Raw genomic sequence first — 17,024 nt, 5'->3', positions numbered from 1 at the left:
TTACCCACGAAAGCTTATGCTCCCAATACTTCTGTTAGTCTTAAAGGTGCCACAGGACCCTCTGTTGCTTTTTAAAAGATAAGAAGTACAGTGAGGGACAGGCACCTGTTCTCTACATACAGACCTCTGACCTGTTAAGATGAAATTTAGTTTTGCTGTGGAGAGATGAAATCCCTGAGGTCTTACGTTTCGTGTCTTTAATGAGAGGAGTTTCTTTGATTTTGTTCCTAATTCTGTAGAACTATGTTTTGTGAGACTGATGTGTTCATGTGTTAATGCAGCATTCAGGATGGGAGTTTAATCACAAGTCAAATGTTTTATAGTCAAAGATGCCACAACAATTCCAGGCTTCTTAGCCTATGCATCATAATACGGCCTTTCAATATATAACAACACACAATATATTTGCAGTCCAAAAATACTACATCTGTGCATCCACATTGATGGACAGTGGCACTGCCTTTGCATTGCATTATGTGCCCCATAGCACAGGGGTCCTCAACACAGTGCCTGTGGGCATCATGGCGCCCGCCGGGACATCTAAGTGCGCCTGCGTACTGGCTGGCAGACGAGCATCCGCCGAAATTCTGCCGACAAGCGGCAATGTCAATAGGCATCGCCGCCGAAATGCCACCGAAAATCGGCGGCATTTTGGCGGCGATGCCTCTGGATGACGCTGCTTGTCAGCAAGCAGCAGCATCCAGAGGCGTTGCCGCTTGTCGGCGGCATTTTGGCAAATGCTTGTCCACCACCACGGTCCTCCGTGGCTCGTCGTCTGTCACTCACCAGACGAAAAAGGTTGGAGACCACTGCCATAGTACATCAAAGTGCTCAGCATGAGAATGTAAAAAAAAAACTTTCTGCTGTGGGGAAAATACTGAATTTCTAAACTTTTGCCCAGTTTCAATTGCACCATTAACATAGCTTTGTGAGTTTCATAAAAAAATACTGGGCCTCATTCTCCATTTACTCACACCAGTGTAAGGAAGGAGTAACTCCATTGAAGCCAAAGGAGTTGTGCTGGTGTGAAAATCATGTAAGTGAAAGGAATTGGGCCCAGTATCTTAACATTCTAATTCCACAGTGAATTGACCACAGCTCTTTGTGTTCCATATCCATATGAAACTGGTGGTGGTAAATTGGGGGGAGTTAACAGCAGAGTTTTGTTAAATGATCTAGATATATCCTCAGATATCAGGCCATGGGAGAAAATGAGGGCAGTTCAGTTGCTCTGGGAGTGGAGAAGAGACTGCTTGAATCAGGTGGAAGTGTGTCTTGGGGAGGGTGGCCAGAAGGGAAGAAATGATTGTCAATGAGAGATGGGGGCAGGGTGTAAAGGAAGTTGGGGAGAAGGGCAAACATTTGGCTAAACCAGGTCCAAGTTAGGCTTGATTCGCCTTTGGTTCATAGTCCATCACAGCAGAGAATACACTTTAACAGAATCCAAGCAGTAAGTTGTCAACTAGGTTTCAGAGAAATAAGAGAGAGCTTATTTTCAAGGGACACTGCCACACAATGTTTTATTCATAATAATATAAAAATTATATGTTTGTGTCACAGTTTATGATCTTTTGCATGATAACTGACTGAACGGATACTTAATATATATGATCAAATGCTTCTCAGTATAACGTTTGAGAGATATTAAGCACCAAAATAGGTTGCCCTGTATTTATATATTTTAGTTTATACTGAGCCAACCAATACAACTTCTGCAATAAATTAAAGCTATTAATATAAGTTTCAAATAAAATGCGGCAGAACAGAATAAAATAGATTGTCCAAACAATGGTGTAATTACCTGCTAATTAACTATAATCAGTCTCTCAGTTACACTCTAGCTCTTTCACCTCCCTTTTCCCTCTCCCCCTCCCAAAAGCCCATTTAAAATCTACATAAAAAAAATCTATCACTTATAGGCATTATCTTGGGAATTTCTTCATGATAACAATAAAGACAGAACACATACAGCTTCTGTCATTATTAAGTTGGTACTACACTCCTTCTTATCAGATATGAAGTGGATGCCAGAGCAGATATTCCAGGATGATCTAGTCTAGGTACAGAAAGCACTCTCTTCAGCACCGCCCAATGTTACTGTCTCTTTCCCAGGACTAGCTGCACATAGGCACTGTAAAATGTGGTCCTAATAAAAAATTATAACTTTCCCTACTGAGAAAATGTGAAACCTAGTGTACCTGATGATGAGACTTTATAAATATGTGTACTTCTGATTTTTACTTGTCATTGATGTCCAATCCTCTTCCTTCCTAATTCCCAAGTCCTCCCTCCAGCTGCATGACACTGAAGTTGGAGCCAATGTGCAAGCTGAACCAATGGCACAAGGAGGTCATGAATATGTGGCACAGTATAAAGATTTTTTTCTGCTGATTAAGATGATTTTCATTTTCTTCATAGACCCACTCCCTCCTGCACAGCCTGGAAGGCAGTAGGAAGCGTGGTTGAGAGGCAGTCTGCAGAGCAGAGTCATTGGCAGCAGCAGGCATGAGTGAGAATGACAATTTCTGTGCAGCAGCCACCAGAAAAAAACAATGGCAATCTGGGCAGGGTTGGGGGGGAAACAGAGGCACTGCTTGGGGGAGGGCAGCCCAGAGCCCCCCAGATTTCTCAGACCCCCTTTCACTGGGACACCCAGTAGTGAGAGGCAGCGGCTCCCCCTGGCTGTGTGTCTGTGCAGTGCGGAAAGGGAGGATGCATCAGGGCGTCTGGCTGAGCTCTCCCCTTCCCACCCACACACACCCGCCCCACTACATGGGGCTGCTTCTCCTTCCCTTCCTGCTGCCTGCTTTGTAGACCACCCCCAGGGGTGAGTCACGGGGGCATCTTCAAGAGGAAGCCCCACCCTGGAGCCCCATCCAGCCCGAGAACCCCATGGGTGAGTGAAGGGAGCAGGCTGTGGGGGGACAGTGGGAGCAGACCCTGTTGCTGCTGTTTCAATGCATCTGCAACCGCAGCTTGCTGCTACTGGGGGTGCATTGAAACAACAGCAGCCTCCAATGTGCATATCAAGGGGAAGGCGATTTGGGGGTGTCATTTACTCCCCACCCCCCCAACAAAAAGTGAAGGATAATTCTCCAACTTCTTGTTAACTGAGGTGATCCAGCCCCAACCACCATCCCACCCTGGCACCACCCACCCTGATGGCGCATGGGGGATTGTGCATCCCAACTGTGTCGCTCCTTTTGTTGGTCTTGATTTGAACACTTACTAAGTTGAATGAGGATTGTTCAGGCAGGGAGGATGCCTGCAAGCTCTGTGGGCAGCACAGGACAGAGAGCAGGAGGAGGAAGTGGTTGCTCTTCTCTGTTGTCTGATACATATCAAGTTCCGGGAGGTGGAGGCTGAGACAACACAGGGAGTGGTCACGGGCCCCCACAGAACCTTTCCATTCCCCCATACTCACACTATACACAGTGACGTGTCACTGCTGAACTGAGTTCAGGTCTCCCACTCTGCTGTACTGATGAATTTGTAGATATTCTTCTTGGAACAGGGTTGTCAGATTCCATAAATAGGGTGGGGCCTGCGTACAGCCCCCAGGTCCCTGAAGCAGGCCTGGATGAGGCTACTGGGGATTCTTTCTCATGTAAACCAGGAGATAGGCAGTTTCACTCCTAGCAGAAGAAAAGAGCAAAACAAATGTGTGCATGAGGCGCGTTGTAGTCAGACACGCTCCCCGGGGTTAGCTTTTATTCATTTGTCCTACCATAGGGTCAGGTGACCTCATCCTTCCTTTTGCACCCCAGATAGCACTGTAACTGTGACTGGGTAAAGGTGCTATATTGGCAGGATGGATTCTCTCTACCTTTTGCTCTCTTACGAGTTATCAGTGCAGAGGGAGGAGCGAGAGAGACCCTGACTGACAGGGTCTTCAAGTGTTTAGCACCTCACTCTCTTTATGGGCTGGGTGGCAATGGGGGGGGGGTGAACAATGAAAGATCTCTTTTGCTCACACACTTGTGACTGTACAGTATTACTACAGCCAGGTAGTAGTGTATTAACGTGGCCATAATGTTGTCTCCTCAGACAAAGACAATTCAGATTGTTTTCCATACCACCACTAACCCCATTCCTTACCGCAAAGCAGTATCAGATAAAATAAAGATACACCCCCTTACCAGTGGGTATGTGAATTTCCATAGGTACATTTGACATCATCCCACGATACCTGCAGTGAATCAAATATACATAGAGTGCTGGTAAGAACTCTTAAGTGCTGGTTAGACACATCATAGACTCTCTGATTTAAGGTCAGACAGGACCATCGTGATCATCTAGTCTGACCTCCTATACGTTGCAGGTCACAGAACCTCACCCACCCTCTCTTGTAATAGACCCATAACCACTGGCTGAGTTACTGAAGTCCTCAAATCATGGTTTAAAGACTTCAAGTTACAAAAAGAACAGGAGTATTTGTGGCACCTTAGAGACTAACAAATTTATTAGAGCATAAGCTTTCATGGACTACAGCCCACTTCTTCGGATCCGAAGAACTGGGCTGTAGTCCACGAAAGCTTATGTTCTAATAAATTTGTTAGTCTCTAAGGTGCCACAAGTACTCCTGTTCTTTTTGCGGATACAGACTAACACGGCTGCTACTCTGAATCAAGTTACAAAGAATCCATCATTTACTCTAATTCAAAGCAACCAGTGACCCGTGCCCCATGCTGCAGAGGAAGGAGAAAAAAAACCCAGGGGCTCTGCCAATCTGACTTGGCAGGGGGGAAAGGGGAATTCCTTCCCAACCCCAAATATGGAGATCAGTTAGACCCTGAGCATGTGGGCAAGATCCAACAGCCAGACACCTGGGAAAGAATTCTCTGTAGTAGCTCAGAGCTCTCCCCATCTAGTGTCCCATCTCCAGCCATTGATTATATCTGCTACTAGCAGTCACAGACAGGCCACAAGCCAGTGCAGGCAGTCTCATCATACCATCCCCTCCATATACTTATCGAGCTCAGTCTCGAAGCCAGTAAGGTTTTTTGCCCCCACTGCTCCCCTTGGGAGGTTGCTCCAGAACTTCATTCCTCTGATGGTTAGAAACCTTCACCTAATTTCAAGCCTAAACTTGTTGATTGACAATTTATATCCATTTGTTCTTGTGTCAACATTAGCCATTAACTTAAAGAACTCCTCTCCCTCCCTGGTGTTTATCCCTCTGATGTATTTATAGATCCTTTGTTTGGTTAGGCTAAACAAGCCAAGCTCCTTAAGTCTCTCTCATAAGGCAGGTCTTCCACTCTCCTAATCAGCCTAGTAGCCCTTCATCTGTAGTATTGTGTGCAGTTCTGGTCTCCCATGTTTAAGAAAGATTCATTCAGACTGGAACAGGTGCAAAGAAGGGGGGGGGGGAGGGATAGCTCAGTGGTTTGAGCATTGGCCTGCTAAACCCAGGGTTGTGAGTTCAATCCTTGAGGGGGCCACTTGGGGATGTGGGGCAAAATCAGTACTTGGTCCTGCTAGTGAAGGCAGGGGGCTGGACTTGATGACCTTTCAAGGTCCCTTCCAGTTCTAGGAGATGGGATATCTCCATTATTTTAAGTCTAACCAGTGCCTTGTTTAATGGTGATAACACTTCCCTGTCTCTACTGGAAATACCTCACCTAATGCCTCCTAGGACTGCATTAGCCTTTTTCACAATCGCATCACACTGGTGGCTCATTGTCATACAACAAATGACCAGTACAGCCAGGTCTTTCTCCTCCTCTGTCACTTCCAACTGACATGTCCCCAGCTTATAGCGAAAAATCGTATTGTTAGTCCCTAAGTACATGACCTTGCACTTTGCACTACTAAGTTTCATTCCATTTCTATTACTCCAGTTTCCAAGGCCATCCAAATCTTCTTGAATGATACTCCAGTCCTCCTCTGTATTGGCAATACCCCCCAACTTTGTGTCAGCTGCAAATTTAATTATTGATCATGATAACTGCACAGCCATTCCCCAGGGAGGTTCTACTCATCCCCTTCCAATAATTGCAGGTCCACTGATAAGGGGGGCGTACCCCATAATCTTCTGTGAAAGGCAGCTCCATTCTATCTACCCCTTTCCTAAAGGGTATATTGAATAACTATATGAATGTTGGACAACTGTATCTGTGAACTACACCTTAATGCCTAAGGACTATACTGTCTGCAAAAACTGGCAGCCATTTTGTGTTCAGTTCAGTGCATGTTGTTAAAGAAGAGAAACACGTGGTGTGCTCTCTTAGGGAGATCATTTAAATTATTGCCTCTTTTTGTTCTCCCAATCTAAAATAAAAGTCACTCGGACTGAAAGTATCCATTTGCTCACTGTGTAAGAAAAACATGACACTTCTGGTGGCTGGTCCCTCTTCTTGGTTGGCACTAAATCATCCACAGACATTTGTAGCATAAGGGAATGGGATGGAGAAATGAACTCAGCACCAGTCCAGCCACACACATCAATTTGAGTTAGAGGTGCTTTTTTTGTGTGGGCATAGCTAGAGAGCAAAAGAATGCACAGCAGAGAAGACAGAAGAGTTGTGGGTCTGGTTTTCTCACCTGACAGACACTGGAATCATTGAAGCAGTACCATTTGCCTTCTGTGAGACTCCGAATGTAGGCACAATAGTGACCAAAGCTGGCTAATCCCGAATGAGCAACAACACCAAAGAGTTCATACTGCCAATCTGCCTAAAAAGAGCCACAAAGAGATACTATCAATGCAGCAGAGACCAAATTCTGGCTGATGAGGAGAGACAAACACCCATAACAGAAGTCCATTTCCTTCAGGAGAAGGTGAAACATCCTCCCCAGTCAAACGAGGCGACAGGACGATGATGGCCCTGTCTAGAAGATGAAGATCATTTTCTTCAGTTTTGTGTAACGGGAATTCTTCCTAACTATTCAGTTCTCCCAAACAGGCACCTGGATACCAAGGCTCTAAATGCTTCATAAATACACCAGTTAGATTAGATGTTCCTGTTGTTCTTATAGCCAAATCCTGGTTCCTCCACACAATCTGAAGAAACCGGTTGTGAGCAGGGAAGTTTCCTGGAGACTAGGTGGTGGGAAGAAAGGAAAAGTTCCTTTCCAAATCAAAGTATGGAACAGCAACAAAACCAATCTGCAGCCAGAACTGCAACCTCAAGGCCTTGTTGCTCCCTCATGACTTGAGGAATACAGGAATTTTGACCAGCAGCTCCACATAGGCACATATCCACCAACTATGCCCCTGTCCTGTTGAGATGAAACCCTCCTGCAGTGGCATAGATGGATCCCTGCTAAACATAGTTCCATGGCATGCACCAGTGTGTAGATTGCTGTGAGTGGATGCCCCAAACCCTGGCCTCCCACACAATGAAACACCAGCTCTGCTGCTCATTGAGGCTTCAATACTGATAAAGTTGGGGGGGCGGGATGTAGGCCAAGGCAGGATTTGTCTCTCAGACACCATTGTGATTAAATAAGACATAAGGGGAGTGTGTCTTGATTTTTTCTGTAGCAAGCTGAAAACAAGGCAGTACTGAGACAGCCAGGCTACCTGGTCTCAGAAGAAGGAAGGTATAAGTTTTTGAGTCAGGTCAGCGTGGTAGATGGCCCTGGTAGCAACTGTCTTGGTTTGCTGGTTTAGCAAAGTCTAAGCACAAAAGTTGCATAGTGCCTGAAAGGGTTAAAATCACAGGATGTAGAACACCATTAGGTACAGCTAAAGCCCAGGGCATGACTCTATTAGAAAGATGGAGAACATTGAGGGTAATGTCTGTCTGACCTCCGAGTCTCTTCTTGTGAGAACTGAGTGAATAGAAGAGAAGGAAATCTGCTTCCCCGAAGTGCAACGGATGAGAATGTCTCACCTTCTCTTTGGCATCTGGGTGACATTGCTCTTGTGTCAGGATCTGGTTGAAATCAAGGCTTTGTGGAAAAGGCAGAGAGTAGCTGATCTTCTGAGTCCAGGAAGATTTCTTGTAGTAGAAGCGCTTTAGGTGAAGGGTAAGGGTGTGTGGCAGACATGTTAGCCTCATGCCCTGCAAAGCAATAAACACTTGATCTGAAAACTAAAGAATCAAGAATGGATGAAGATGCTGAGATCAGTGTGAGTGCAATTAGGGTGGAGAATGGTTAGTGGTACAGTGAATTAATTCCCCCAACCTATCACTTTAGAAGATCACAGTTCAGCTTCAAGCATATATAAAAGGCACTTGTTCACATTTTATTCCTAGAACTGGAATAGCATGAAGAGCTGTAGGTCAGAAATACAGGCATAGTTGTTTGGGGGATCCTGGAATGCAGGTGCTAAACATTTCTATATATATATATACACACACACACCTCAGCCTTAAGGTGTCCATTTTGTGCACTTCACTTTCTGTCTACTTTCCTTACCTGAAGCATGTACTATTCATGTATCTGCTCCCTCTGCCTCTTACACAAGGACACAGGAGGGAATGGAGGAGAGCACCTGTTAGAGGGATCACAGCAGGCACAGGCAGGCATGGGAGTTGCATGGTGCAGCATGGTGGGATGCTGACAAGAATAGTGGGCTTTCCTACAAAATGCAGGATGGGTGAGAGATAAGCTAATAGGGAATGTCCCTATTGGGCAATGGCCTGCAAAGGAGACTTTAAGCAGTACTATCCTAACTTGGGTGAGTTATACTCACCCTGACAGATACTTGAGGGGTCTTTCTCTTTTATTTTGGCAACATTAATATAGCTTGTCTTGCCAATTAAGCCTCACTGCACTGCTATATGCCTAGAGTGACAGCACCCCCCACCCCCCAATGGCAATTCCATGTCTAGGCAGAATTAGGGGAAACACTCACTTACTTGCAGACATGGTGTTTTCCTTTCACACTGTTCACAGAGACACATGTTGTTGTCAGTCAGCTGCTCAGGCTGGAAAAAGCAACGCAGGGAATCCTCCTAGAAACACAGAGAAGGATTCTATCAGCCAAATAGAACTTCTCTGAGAAGTTACATTTCTATTTCTGCTTCATTTCAAAGGCTGTAGTTTCAAGGCAAACCTTCAGAAGGTATTGTATTTCAAGGTGTCTAGCAAAGGAAAATAAATTGGTTTTGTTGCTACTTTATTGTGAATAAAGGAGACCCAAAAGGCATGTTGGTTGGTTTTAAAGGCTTTTTTCCTCCTTTGCTTCTTTTTCGCATTAAAAGTTTAATTTTTGCCTCTCCTGTTTCCCTCTGTCATATTGTTGTACTGTAGTTTAGGCTCCCTCTTAGGTTATAAGCTAACACAATTTTAAAGAGTTAAACTGTGTGTGCACTAGGTGTTAGGTGGTGTTTCAAGTCATGTTAGCCACATCAAGTTACCTTACTCCCTTTTTAAAAAACACAATGTCTCCTAGTCTACACAGGCCCAGACAGAGCTCCAGTTATGCTTTCTGTTTAGTTCAAACCCTAACAATCTTGGTTTCATTTCTTTTCCAGCACAGGACGGAAGGGAGTAACTTAAGCAAAGCATTGTTTGTTCTTACAGATACCAACACATTGTTTAAGTAGGGTTACCATATTTTAATTTTTTAAAAAGAGGACACTCCATGGGGCCCCAGCCCCGCCCCAACTCCACCCCTTCCTCGCCTCCAGCCCCACCCCAACTCTGCTCCCTCCCCTGAACACTCCGCCCCCTGCTCCTCCCCCTCCCCTGCTTCCCACAAACATTTGATTCGCAGGAAGCCTGAAACAGGGAGGCAGCAGGTAAGCTGGGGCTGGGGCGGGGTGCAGCGCAGCCCGTCCGGCCCCCCTGGCCGAGTGGCTCCCTCCAGCGGCCGGCCAGCCCAGGCCAAGAGGCTCTGGCCCCGGCGTCTCCCGCCCGGCTCGGCTCGGGCCCTGGGGCGCCGGCCCCCAGCCAAGTGCCTACGCCCCCGGCTCCGGCTGAGCACCGCACCGGCCCCGGCCCCCGGCTGAGCGCCCGTGCCCACACCCCCAGCCCCGGCTCCGGCCCCAGCTGAGCACCGCGCCGGCCCCAGCCCTGGCCCCGCACCCCCGGCCCCAGCCCCTGCTGAGCACCACCAGCCCCGGCCCCAGCGGCCCCGGCCGAGCACTGCCGGGCCCTCCCTCCCTGTTTTCCCGGACATGTCCAGCTTTTTGGGATTTCCCCCCGGACGGGGATTTGAGGCCCAAAAAGCCGGACATGTCCGGGAAAATCCGGACGTATAGTAACCCTAGTTTAAGGAGTGTTCTGTTAGAAAGGCTGTGGATCAAGCACAATGGAATGTGCAACCCTCCACCAAAAGCATGAAACTGCATTTGTGGACATTTTGGCCTACATTTTCAAAAATGATTAGTGGTTTTGGATGCCTTCATTTCTGTGGGCCCAGTTCGAGAAGCCTCAAAGGGGACTGATTTTTGGAAAGTGCTGAGCACTCATCCTCTGAAAATCAGGTGCCTTTAAGGTCTCTCAAGTTGGGTTCCCAGAAACTGAGGGGCACAAAATCACTAGTCTCTTTTGAAAATCTTGGCCTTCTAAATCTTCCTCTTCGCCCCAGGGCTTGATAATGTTCCCATTTGAAGTCAGTGTCAAAATGCTCATAATCCCCACTTTACCTATCCTCCAATGTTGGAGTCTTTAAAGAAGAAGTATGGGAACGCCCTTCTGGCATGCTGGAATGGCATTCTGGAGCATTCCGGCACAACTCAAGCCCTGCTACTACCCCTCCTAGCCCACAAGTGGCTATGCACACACACATGTATATTGTGATTCTGCTGGATCAGAACTCCTACCGAAATTCCTGTTTTAAGAAACAAATCTTTGGATTGATCTTAACTGGTGTCCCCTCTTTCTTTGGTCCCTGAGACAACAGTTGAAGAGATAAGGAGGACTGTTGATTCAGGAAAAAGGTGTTGACATGTAAATGTAATTTACAACCTCTTTAAGATCCCTTAAATGTACACTGCTACAGCAGTGCAAAGGAGCCTTAGTATAAATGAGAATCAGGCCCTTTGAATCCAAATATCATTGAACAACATAGCATCTATCTATCTAAACATTTATACGACCCCCTCATCGCTGTAGTATCTGAGCATCACTAAACACAGTACTACAGTATTAATAGTACAAGGACTCTGTAGGCAATTGCAGTATTTCTGCATCTAAGCTCTGATAAGCACAGAGAGCTTTTAGAGGAGGTGTTTTACCCAGAGAGGGGAATCCTAGCCTGGACACCAGAATTTTCCCCTATGCTTTTCAGAAAGGAGCCTCAAGAGCTTAATTTTCCACCTGTAAATCCACCTGGGATAAACAGAGTTTTACATCACTTGAAAGGTCAGTATCCCTTGCACAGACACTAGCTACAGCCCCTAGGAGGAGAAGCACCGGAAGTGGATGCCTGTGCCTGAACAGAGTGGACTCTTTCTCCCCATTAAGTGCGGAGTTTTGGATGGCTGAACCTACCAGTGTCTTCAGTCGCTGAGAACAGGAATTAAACATTGGGAGTGGGAGGCTTAACATGTTGCTGTCCCTCCTTGTTTCAAAGGAGCACTTCTGACAAACCAGATACTCCTGCACCCGGATAGTGTACAGCGTGGTCAACCTGTCAGCCTGAAGAGTAGAAAAGAACAAGAAACGGATATGAACCACACAACTGATGCTTTTCCCTCTGCAGGTGTGACAGTGGCTGTATTGGATACTTAATGCAGTGTCACTTCTTTAGGACTTGAAACCAGATCTTTCATCTACCTAGTCAGAGAGTACCTCACAGCATCTAAATGAGGGCAATATAAATCAGTGGTTCTCAACCGGGGTACACAGAGGTCTTCCAGAGGGTACATCAACTCATCCAGATATTTGCCTAGTTTTACAACAGGCTACATAAAAAGCACTAGCCAAGTCAGTGGAAACTAACATTTCATACAGACAATGACTTGTTTACACTGCTCTATATACTATACACTGAAATGTAAGTACAATATTTATATTCCAATTGATTTATTTTATAATTATATGGTAAAAAGGAGAAAGTAAGTAATTTTTCAGTAATAGTGTGCTGGGACACTTTTGTATTTTATGTCTGATTTTGTAAGCAAGTAGTTTTTAAATTAGGTGAAACTTGGGGGTACGCAAGACAAATCAGACTCCTGAAAGGGGTACGGTAGTCTGGAAAAGTTGAGAACCATTGATATAAACGCCAGGGGAGATTACATAGTCAGGCTACGGTAGCAATAGGGCCTTAACTGTGAGACACTTCTATGTATAGTTTTGTATTGAACCTGCATGAACAAACTGTGCTACTAGTGTGGAGGAAAGTCAGCATTACTGTTTACTGTTAGCCTAGGAGCCTCCGATGGGAGGAACTACCATCCAGATAATATGTAAAACATTACTGAATATTAGCGGCAGCTGACAGACATTAATGCAAGGAGAGGGGGCTGTTTAAAGATAATACTGAACAATATTTATGTACATTTGAGGTAGGAAGAAACATGAGTTAACCAAACCCAATTTTGCAAAAGGAACGTGTTTTTTCCTATTAACAAACAGTCTCCCCCACAAAGGGAATTACCACCTTGGTGTGGTCTGAAAGATGTACGGATATATTTTAATTGAGACTTGAATTGCCAAAGCCCATGGCTGCAAGATTCCTTGTGGCTGGGAGGTGAGAGGCAGGATTGCTTGGTAGCAGGATGGAGGTGACTTGTGTAATCTCACAGAGAACCAAGGTTAGTGAACAGGGAAAGCTGTGGAATCTCTAGGGTGCAGGTGGCACGTTCCTTTTTTCAGTCAGAGCACTTACCAGCTGCCCGTCTGTGATCTGACTCTTAATTAGGTTCCAGAGGCTCAGGAAGAGTTGAGCAGCATCATACTGGACAAACACTGGACAAACAGAGACATTACAACCAACATTAGCATTGCAAACAGCACATTTCATTCCTTGGAACCCCTCTCAGAGATCTGAGGTTTCCATCCACTTTCTTATCTGCAGTCCTCCCCGGTCTCAACCCCCCATACCATGCCAAGCACCTGCCTGACCTATGTGAAAGGGTGGAGTTTCCCCAGGAGTCCAGTCAATGTCGCTCTAGAACAATCTCTGTGTCTTCCAACCCAGGGGCTGAACACATTGCTACCACAGCACTCCTTGCCAGCTCAAGAAGTCAAGTACTATGCAGGAATCTTACACTTGGAGTTCTCACTGGTCCCAAATGGCACATTTACAAACCTAGATGCATGGAAGATAGTTTTCTGCAGGGCTTGCTTAAAAGAGCCCCATTGAGAAAATGCCTGAGAATTGTACTTAAGGAAAAAATCCTGTGCCTGCCTCCATGGAGCAGAACCAGTGTAGCTCCACTGCTCAAGCTGGAGCGAGGGGGGCAAAATTTAGGAATCAGGCAGAGAGCGCACACATACTGCGCAGCACAGAGCCCTGTTCCACGGAGGCTACCTGTGCAGTAGGGGCAGCTGAAATTACCTTTGTGGAATGGCTCCACAGCCTGTGGCACAGTGTTTTTGCCTTCAATCTCCCTGCAAGTCTGCCCAATGCCCAATGCAGATACTTAGGTTGTGTTCTTGCATAAGGATCTGCTCCTTAATTTGCATACCACTATGTAAATTACAGTCATCCATGCCTCTAATATGGAGGTATAGCCCATAGAGTTTACAGGTCCCAGGATTTAGTAGTCCATCCCAATCCAGACAGAGCATTGTAGGCTAGAGTCTATTGCCGGGGTGGGCAAACTATGGCCCGTGGGCCGTTTTAAGCCGACCCGCAAGCCGCACCAGGTGCCTCAGTCCGGCTCTGGCCAGGGTGCTGGGTCGGGGACCGCACCAGGAGGCTCGGCCCTGCTCCGGCCAGGGTGCTGGGTCAGGGGGCCGCACCAGGAGGCTCAGCCCTGCTCCAGCCAGGGGGCTGGGTCAGGGGGCTGCACCAGGAGGCTCGGCCCCGCTCCAGTGCTCCAGCTGGGGCGCAGGATCTGGCCCGCACCACGTGGCTCCCGGAAGCCACGGCATGGCTCCGCTCCAGCTCCTACACGCTCCAATGGGAGCTGCAGGGGCAGTGCCTGCCCCAGCCCTGATCCCCCTCCCACTCTCCAAACCTCTTGATCCCAGCCCGGAGCACCCTCCTACACCCCAAACTTCTCATCCCCAGCCCCACCACAGAGCTCACACCCCCAGCTGGAACCTGCACCCCTTCCCACACTCCTGCCCCAGCCCTGATCTCCGTCCTATCCTCTGAACCCCTTGGTTCCAGCCCAGAGCACCCTCCTACACCCCAAACTCTTCATTCCCAGCCCCACCCCAGAGCCTGCACACACACCCCCACACCCCAACCCCAATTTTGTGAGCATTCATGGCCCGCCATACAATTTCTATTCCCCAATGTGGCCCTCGGACCAAAAAGTTCGCCCACCCCGGTCTATTGTGTCTATGCACCATTCCTCCATATTAAAGACAAGAGAGAATGTGGGCCACATTGTAAAACTCTGAGATTTATTTGGCCATCTCTCTTTAATTGGAACAAAGAAGGCTAAATGTAGGCAACTCAATCTCAAAGGGACAGATTTAGCTCTGATGTAAGTAGGCACACTCAACTGCTTCCCTCCTGCCTATACCATGTCTGAATTTGCTGGTATATCTCTACTGTAGCTCTCTTAACACTGTCTTGTTCTGCATTTTACATGATAAAGATTAGTCCAATATATATGCAAAATTTTGCACATGTATGTGTGTGTTCACACCGACACACACAACACTAATCACTATTGATTGCATATGTACAATAATAGATCTGCTTTTGACACATGCTCAGCTGGAAGGTTGATCTGATCAGGTCTTCTCTCAGTATTTATGACAGAGCTAAAAAGTTGGATATGTTTTATAAGCTCAGGGATTTGAATGAGTCCAATCATCCACGTTCCTGCTCTTCCTTCCAGCTGACACTTAGGCGATGTCTACACTTATAAGCTTACAGCAGCAGAACTGTACCAATATAGCTGTGCCGCTGTAAGAGCGCTCATGTAGCCGCGTTATGCCAATGTGAGAAAGCTCTCCCATTGACATAATAAAACCAGCTCAACGAGTGGCTGCAGCCATGTTGGTGGGAGAGCGTCTCCCATCAGCATAGCGCTCGGCACACAGGCACTTATGCCAGCAAAAATTCTGTCACTCAGGGGGTGGTTTTTTTCATACCCCTGAGAGACAAAGGTTTCGCCGACATACGTGCTAGTGTAGACATGGCCTTATTTTCTAATAAGAGAGAGAGAGTGCAGCTTCCCCTCTATGATCATGCCAATATAACAAGATATGTCGAGCAGTAATCTGACTCGCTCTACTCCCAAAGCATTTCACACCTCTGTCTAGAACCAAAGTGCCTCCCTTCACCTACAGAAAAACATTCTGCTCCTATACAATATGTGCAGCCATCACATCCCCTGGCCAAAAGTGAGGTCGCTCTCCAGGGCGTCGGTCTCCTCTGATCTAGAAATAAGGCCCAGCTGCCCTTCCCCAGCGGGCAGGCTGCTGCAGCCAGCATGGCTCCGTCCTACCACTTCTCCAATTCCTAGAACACATGAGGAGGTGAGTCAGAGGACACACTGAGCTTATTAGTGCTTGGTGACTTCCCCTGTTCAGACAGGGGCTGGCTGGTTACTGCTTACATTTCAGATTGTGCCAAGTGAGACAGCTGACAAGTTCCTGGGGATACACGGCTCTCCGTTTGCTACGCTGCATCTGTTCCAACAGCAAGAGCATTTGGTATGGGACACTCTTCTTTTGTTCTATATGTACTGTCGGCACTCTGATCCTGTGAATAGAAAACGCAACAGGAGCAGTGAGCAAGCATCACAGGTATGAAGTACCAGGCATCATAACCGAAGGGGCAGAGTAAACAACACAGACAGCAGTTGAAGAGGCAACCATTACATATATGCCTACAATAAAAGAGTAAAGAAAGAAGACTTGCCAGCAGGAGGCAGCTGCACTACCTCAACCAGTGGGGCAGGTAGCATGTTTTAAAGAGAGAGGCCTTGATTCTAAGTTTCTTCATCCCTGCATTTGGGGCAGAATGGATGGGCCAGAAATGCCTATAAGTCACCCTGGGAAACAAAGAATAGCTGTAGCACAGTGGGCTCCAGACATATATACCTCTTCCTGCCCATCACCCACTTCCGTCTGCTCCAACACACCCAAAATCCTGCCCATGCTGTGTGCTAGGAAAAGGGTTGGTATAAAGCCCTTATTTCAACTCTCCCCCAGCTGGAAAGGTGCCCTGCCCGGGAAGTTATTTTGCCAAGGCTGTGGAAAGGGGCCTTAACATGACTGAAAATCAGCCTCATATTAGGTGGTAGAAATAGCCAATTTCAACAGGTGCAGTTTCCTGCTCTTGGTTAGAAATAGGGTGCCGGGGAGGAGCAATGGGGTGAAGGAAATGGTAACCAAGGACAAACTAGGATTAAGGTGACACCAGGAAGGGAGGAGGCTGGCCAGAGCACATTTTAGAACCTAAGAAATGCAATGGAGTTTTGTGGTTGTATTTCAGCCCTGGAGACCCAGAGGCACATCCCGTGATATGTTTGGGCTCAATCCTGTGATGCGCTGAGCACCCTTAGCGTCTCTTACTTCAAGGGGAATTGAGGGCACTCAGCATCTTGCAGACTGGGCCCAACACACAATGGTCCCTCTGTGGGCTTTTCTTCATTGCAGTGTTAGCTCAAGTTATCTACTCTCAAATTACTTACGCTGTGCAAAATGGCGCAAGGGTTTGAGGGGACCCCTGGAGGGTGTATTCCGTGTGTGGCACTCAGTTCTGTGGCAGCAGCAGCGCCAGACTTACACCTTATGTATCCCTAGGCACAGCATCTTCAGTGCCCCTCACCCCCTTCCCCTCCGCCTACAGCTGATGTCATAACTATAAAGGGAAGGGTAACCGCTCTCCTGTGTACAGTACTATAAAATCCCTTCTGGCCAGAGACTCCAAAATCCTTTTCCCTGTAAAGGGTTAAGAAGCTCAGGTAACCTGGCTGACACCTGACCCAAAGGACCAATAAGGGGACAAGATACTTTCAAATCTTGCTGGGGGGGGGGGAAGGCTT

At 47.0% G+C, this 17,024-nt stretch overlaps 1 protein-coding gene across 1 annotated transcript in view; it reads right to left on the bottom strand.

Moving 5' to 3' along the window:
* Nucleotides 1-12: 12 nt before the first annotated feature.
* Nucleotides 13-17,024, bottom strand: part of USP18 (ubiquitin specific peptidase 18) — a 35,392-nt gene continuing 18,380 nt past the window's right edge. Inside the window, exons 7-14 of the mRNA XM_054035722.1 lie at nucleotides 15,591-15,736; nucleotides 12,734-12,813; nucleotides 11,395-11,541; nucleotides 8,814-8,909; nucleotides 7,842-8,012; nucleotides 6,547-6,678; nucleotides 4,140-4,189; nucleotides 13-3,635 (exon numbers count right to left, since the gene is read on the bottom strand). Of these exons, the coding sequence (XP_053891697.1) occupies nucleotides 3,587-3,635; nucleotides 4,140-4,189; nucleotides 6,547-6,678; nucleotides 7,842-8,012; nucleotides 8,814-8,909; nucleotides 11,395-11,541; nucleotides 12,734-12,813; nucleotides 15,591-15,736 (871 nt within the window). The 3' untranslated portion in view covers nucleotides 13-3,586. The remainder of the gene's footprint in view (nucleotides 3,636-4,139; nucleotides 4,190-6,546; nucleotides 6,679-7,841; nucleotides 8,013-8,813; nucleotides 8,910-11,394; nucleotides 11,542-12,733; nucleotides 12,814-15,590; nucleotides 15,737-17,024) is intronic.

The sequence above is a fragment of the Malaclemys terrapin genome, chromosome 1, assembly GCF_027887155.1.
Source record: "Malaclemys terrapin pileata isolate rMalTer1 chromosome 1, rMalTer1.hap1, whole genome shotgun sequence".
Classification (NCBI taxonomy): Eukaryota; Metazoa; Chordata; order Testudines; family Emydidae; genus Malaclemys; species Malaclemys terrapin.
Note: the sequence above shows the minus strand (reverse complement) of the source record. Positions and strands in the feature narration are given on the sequence as shown.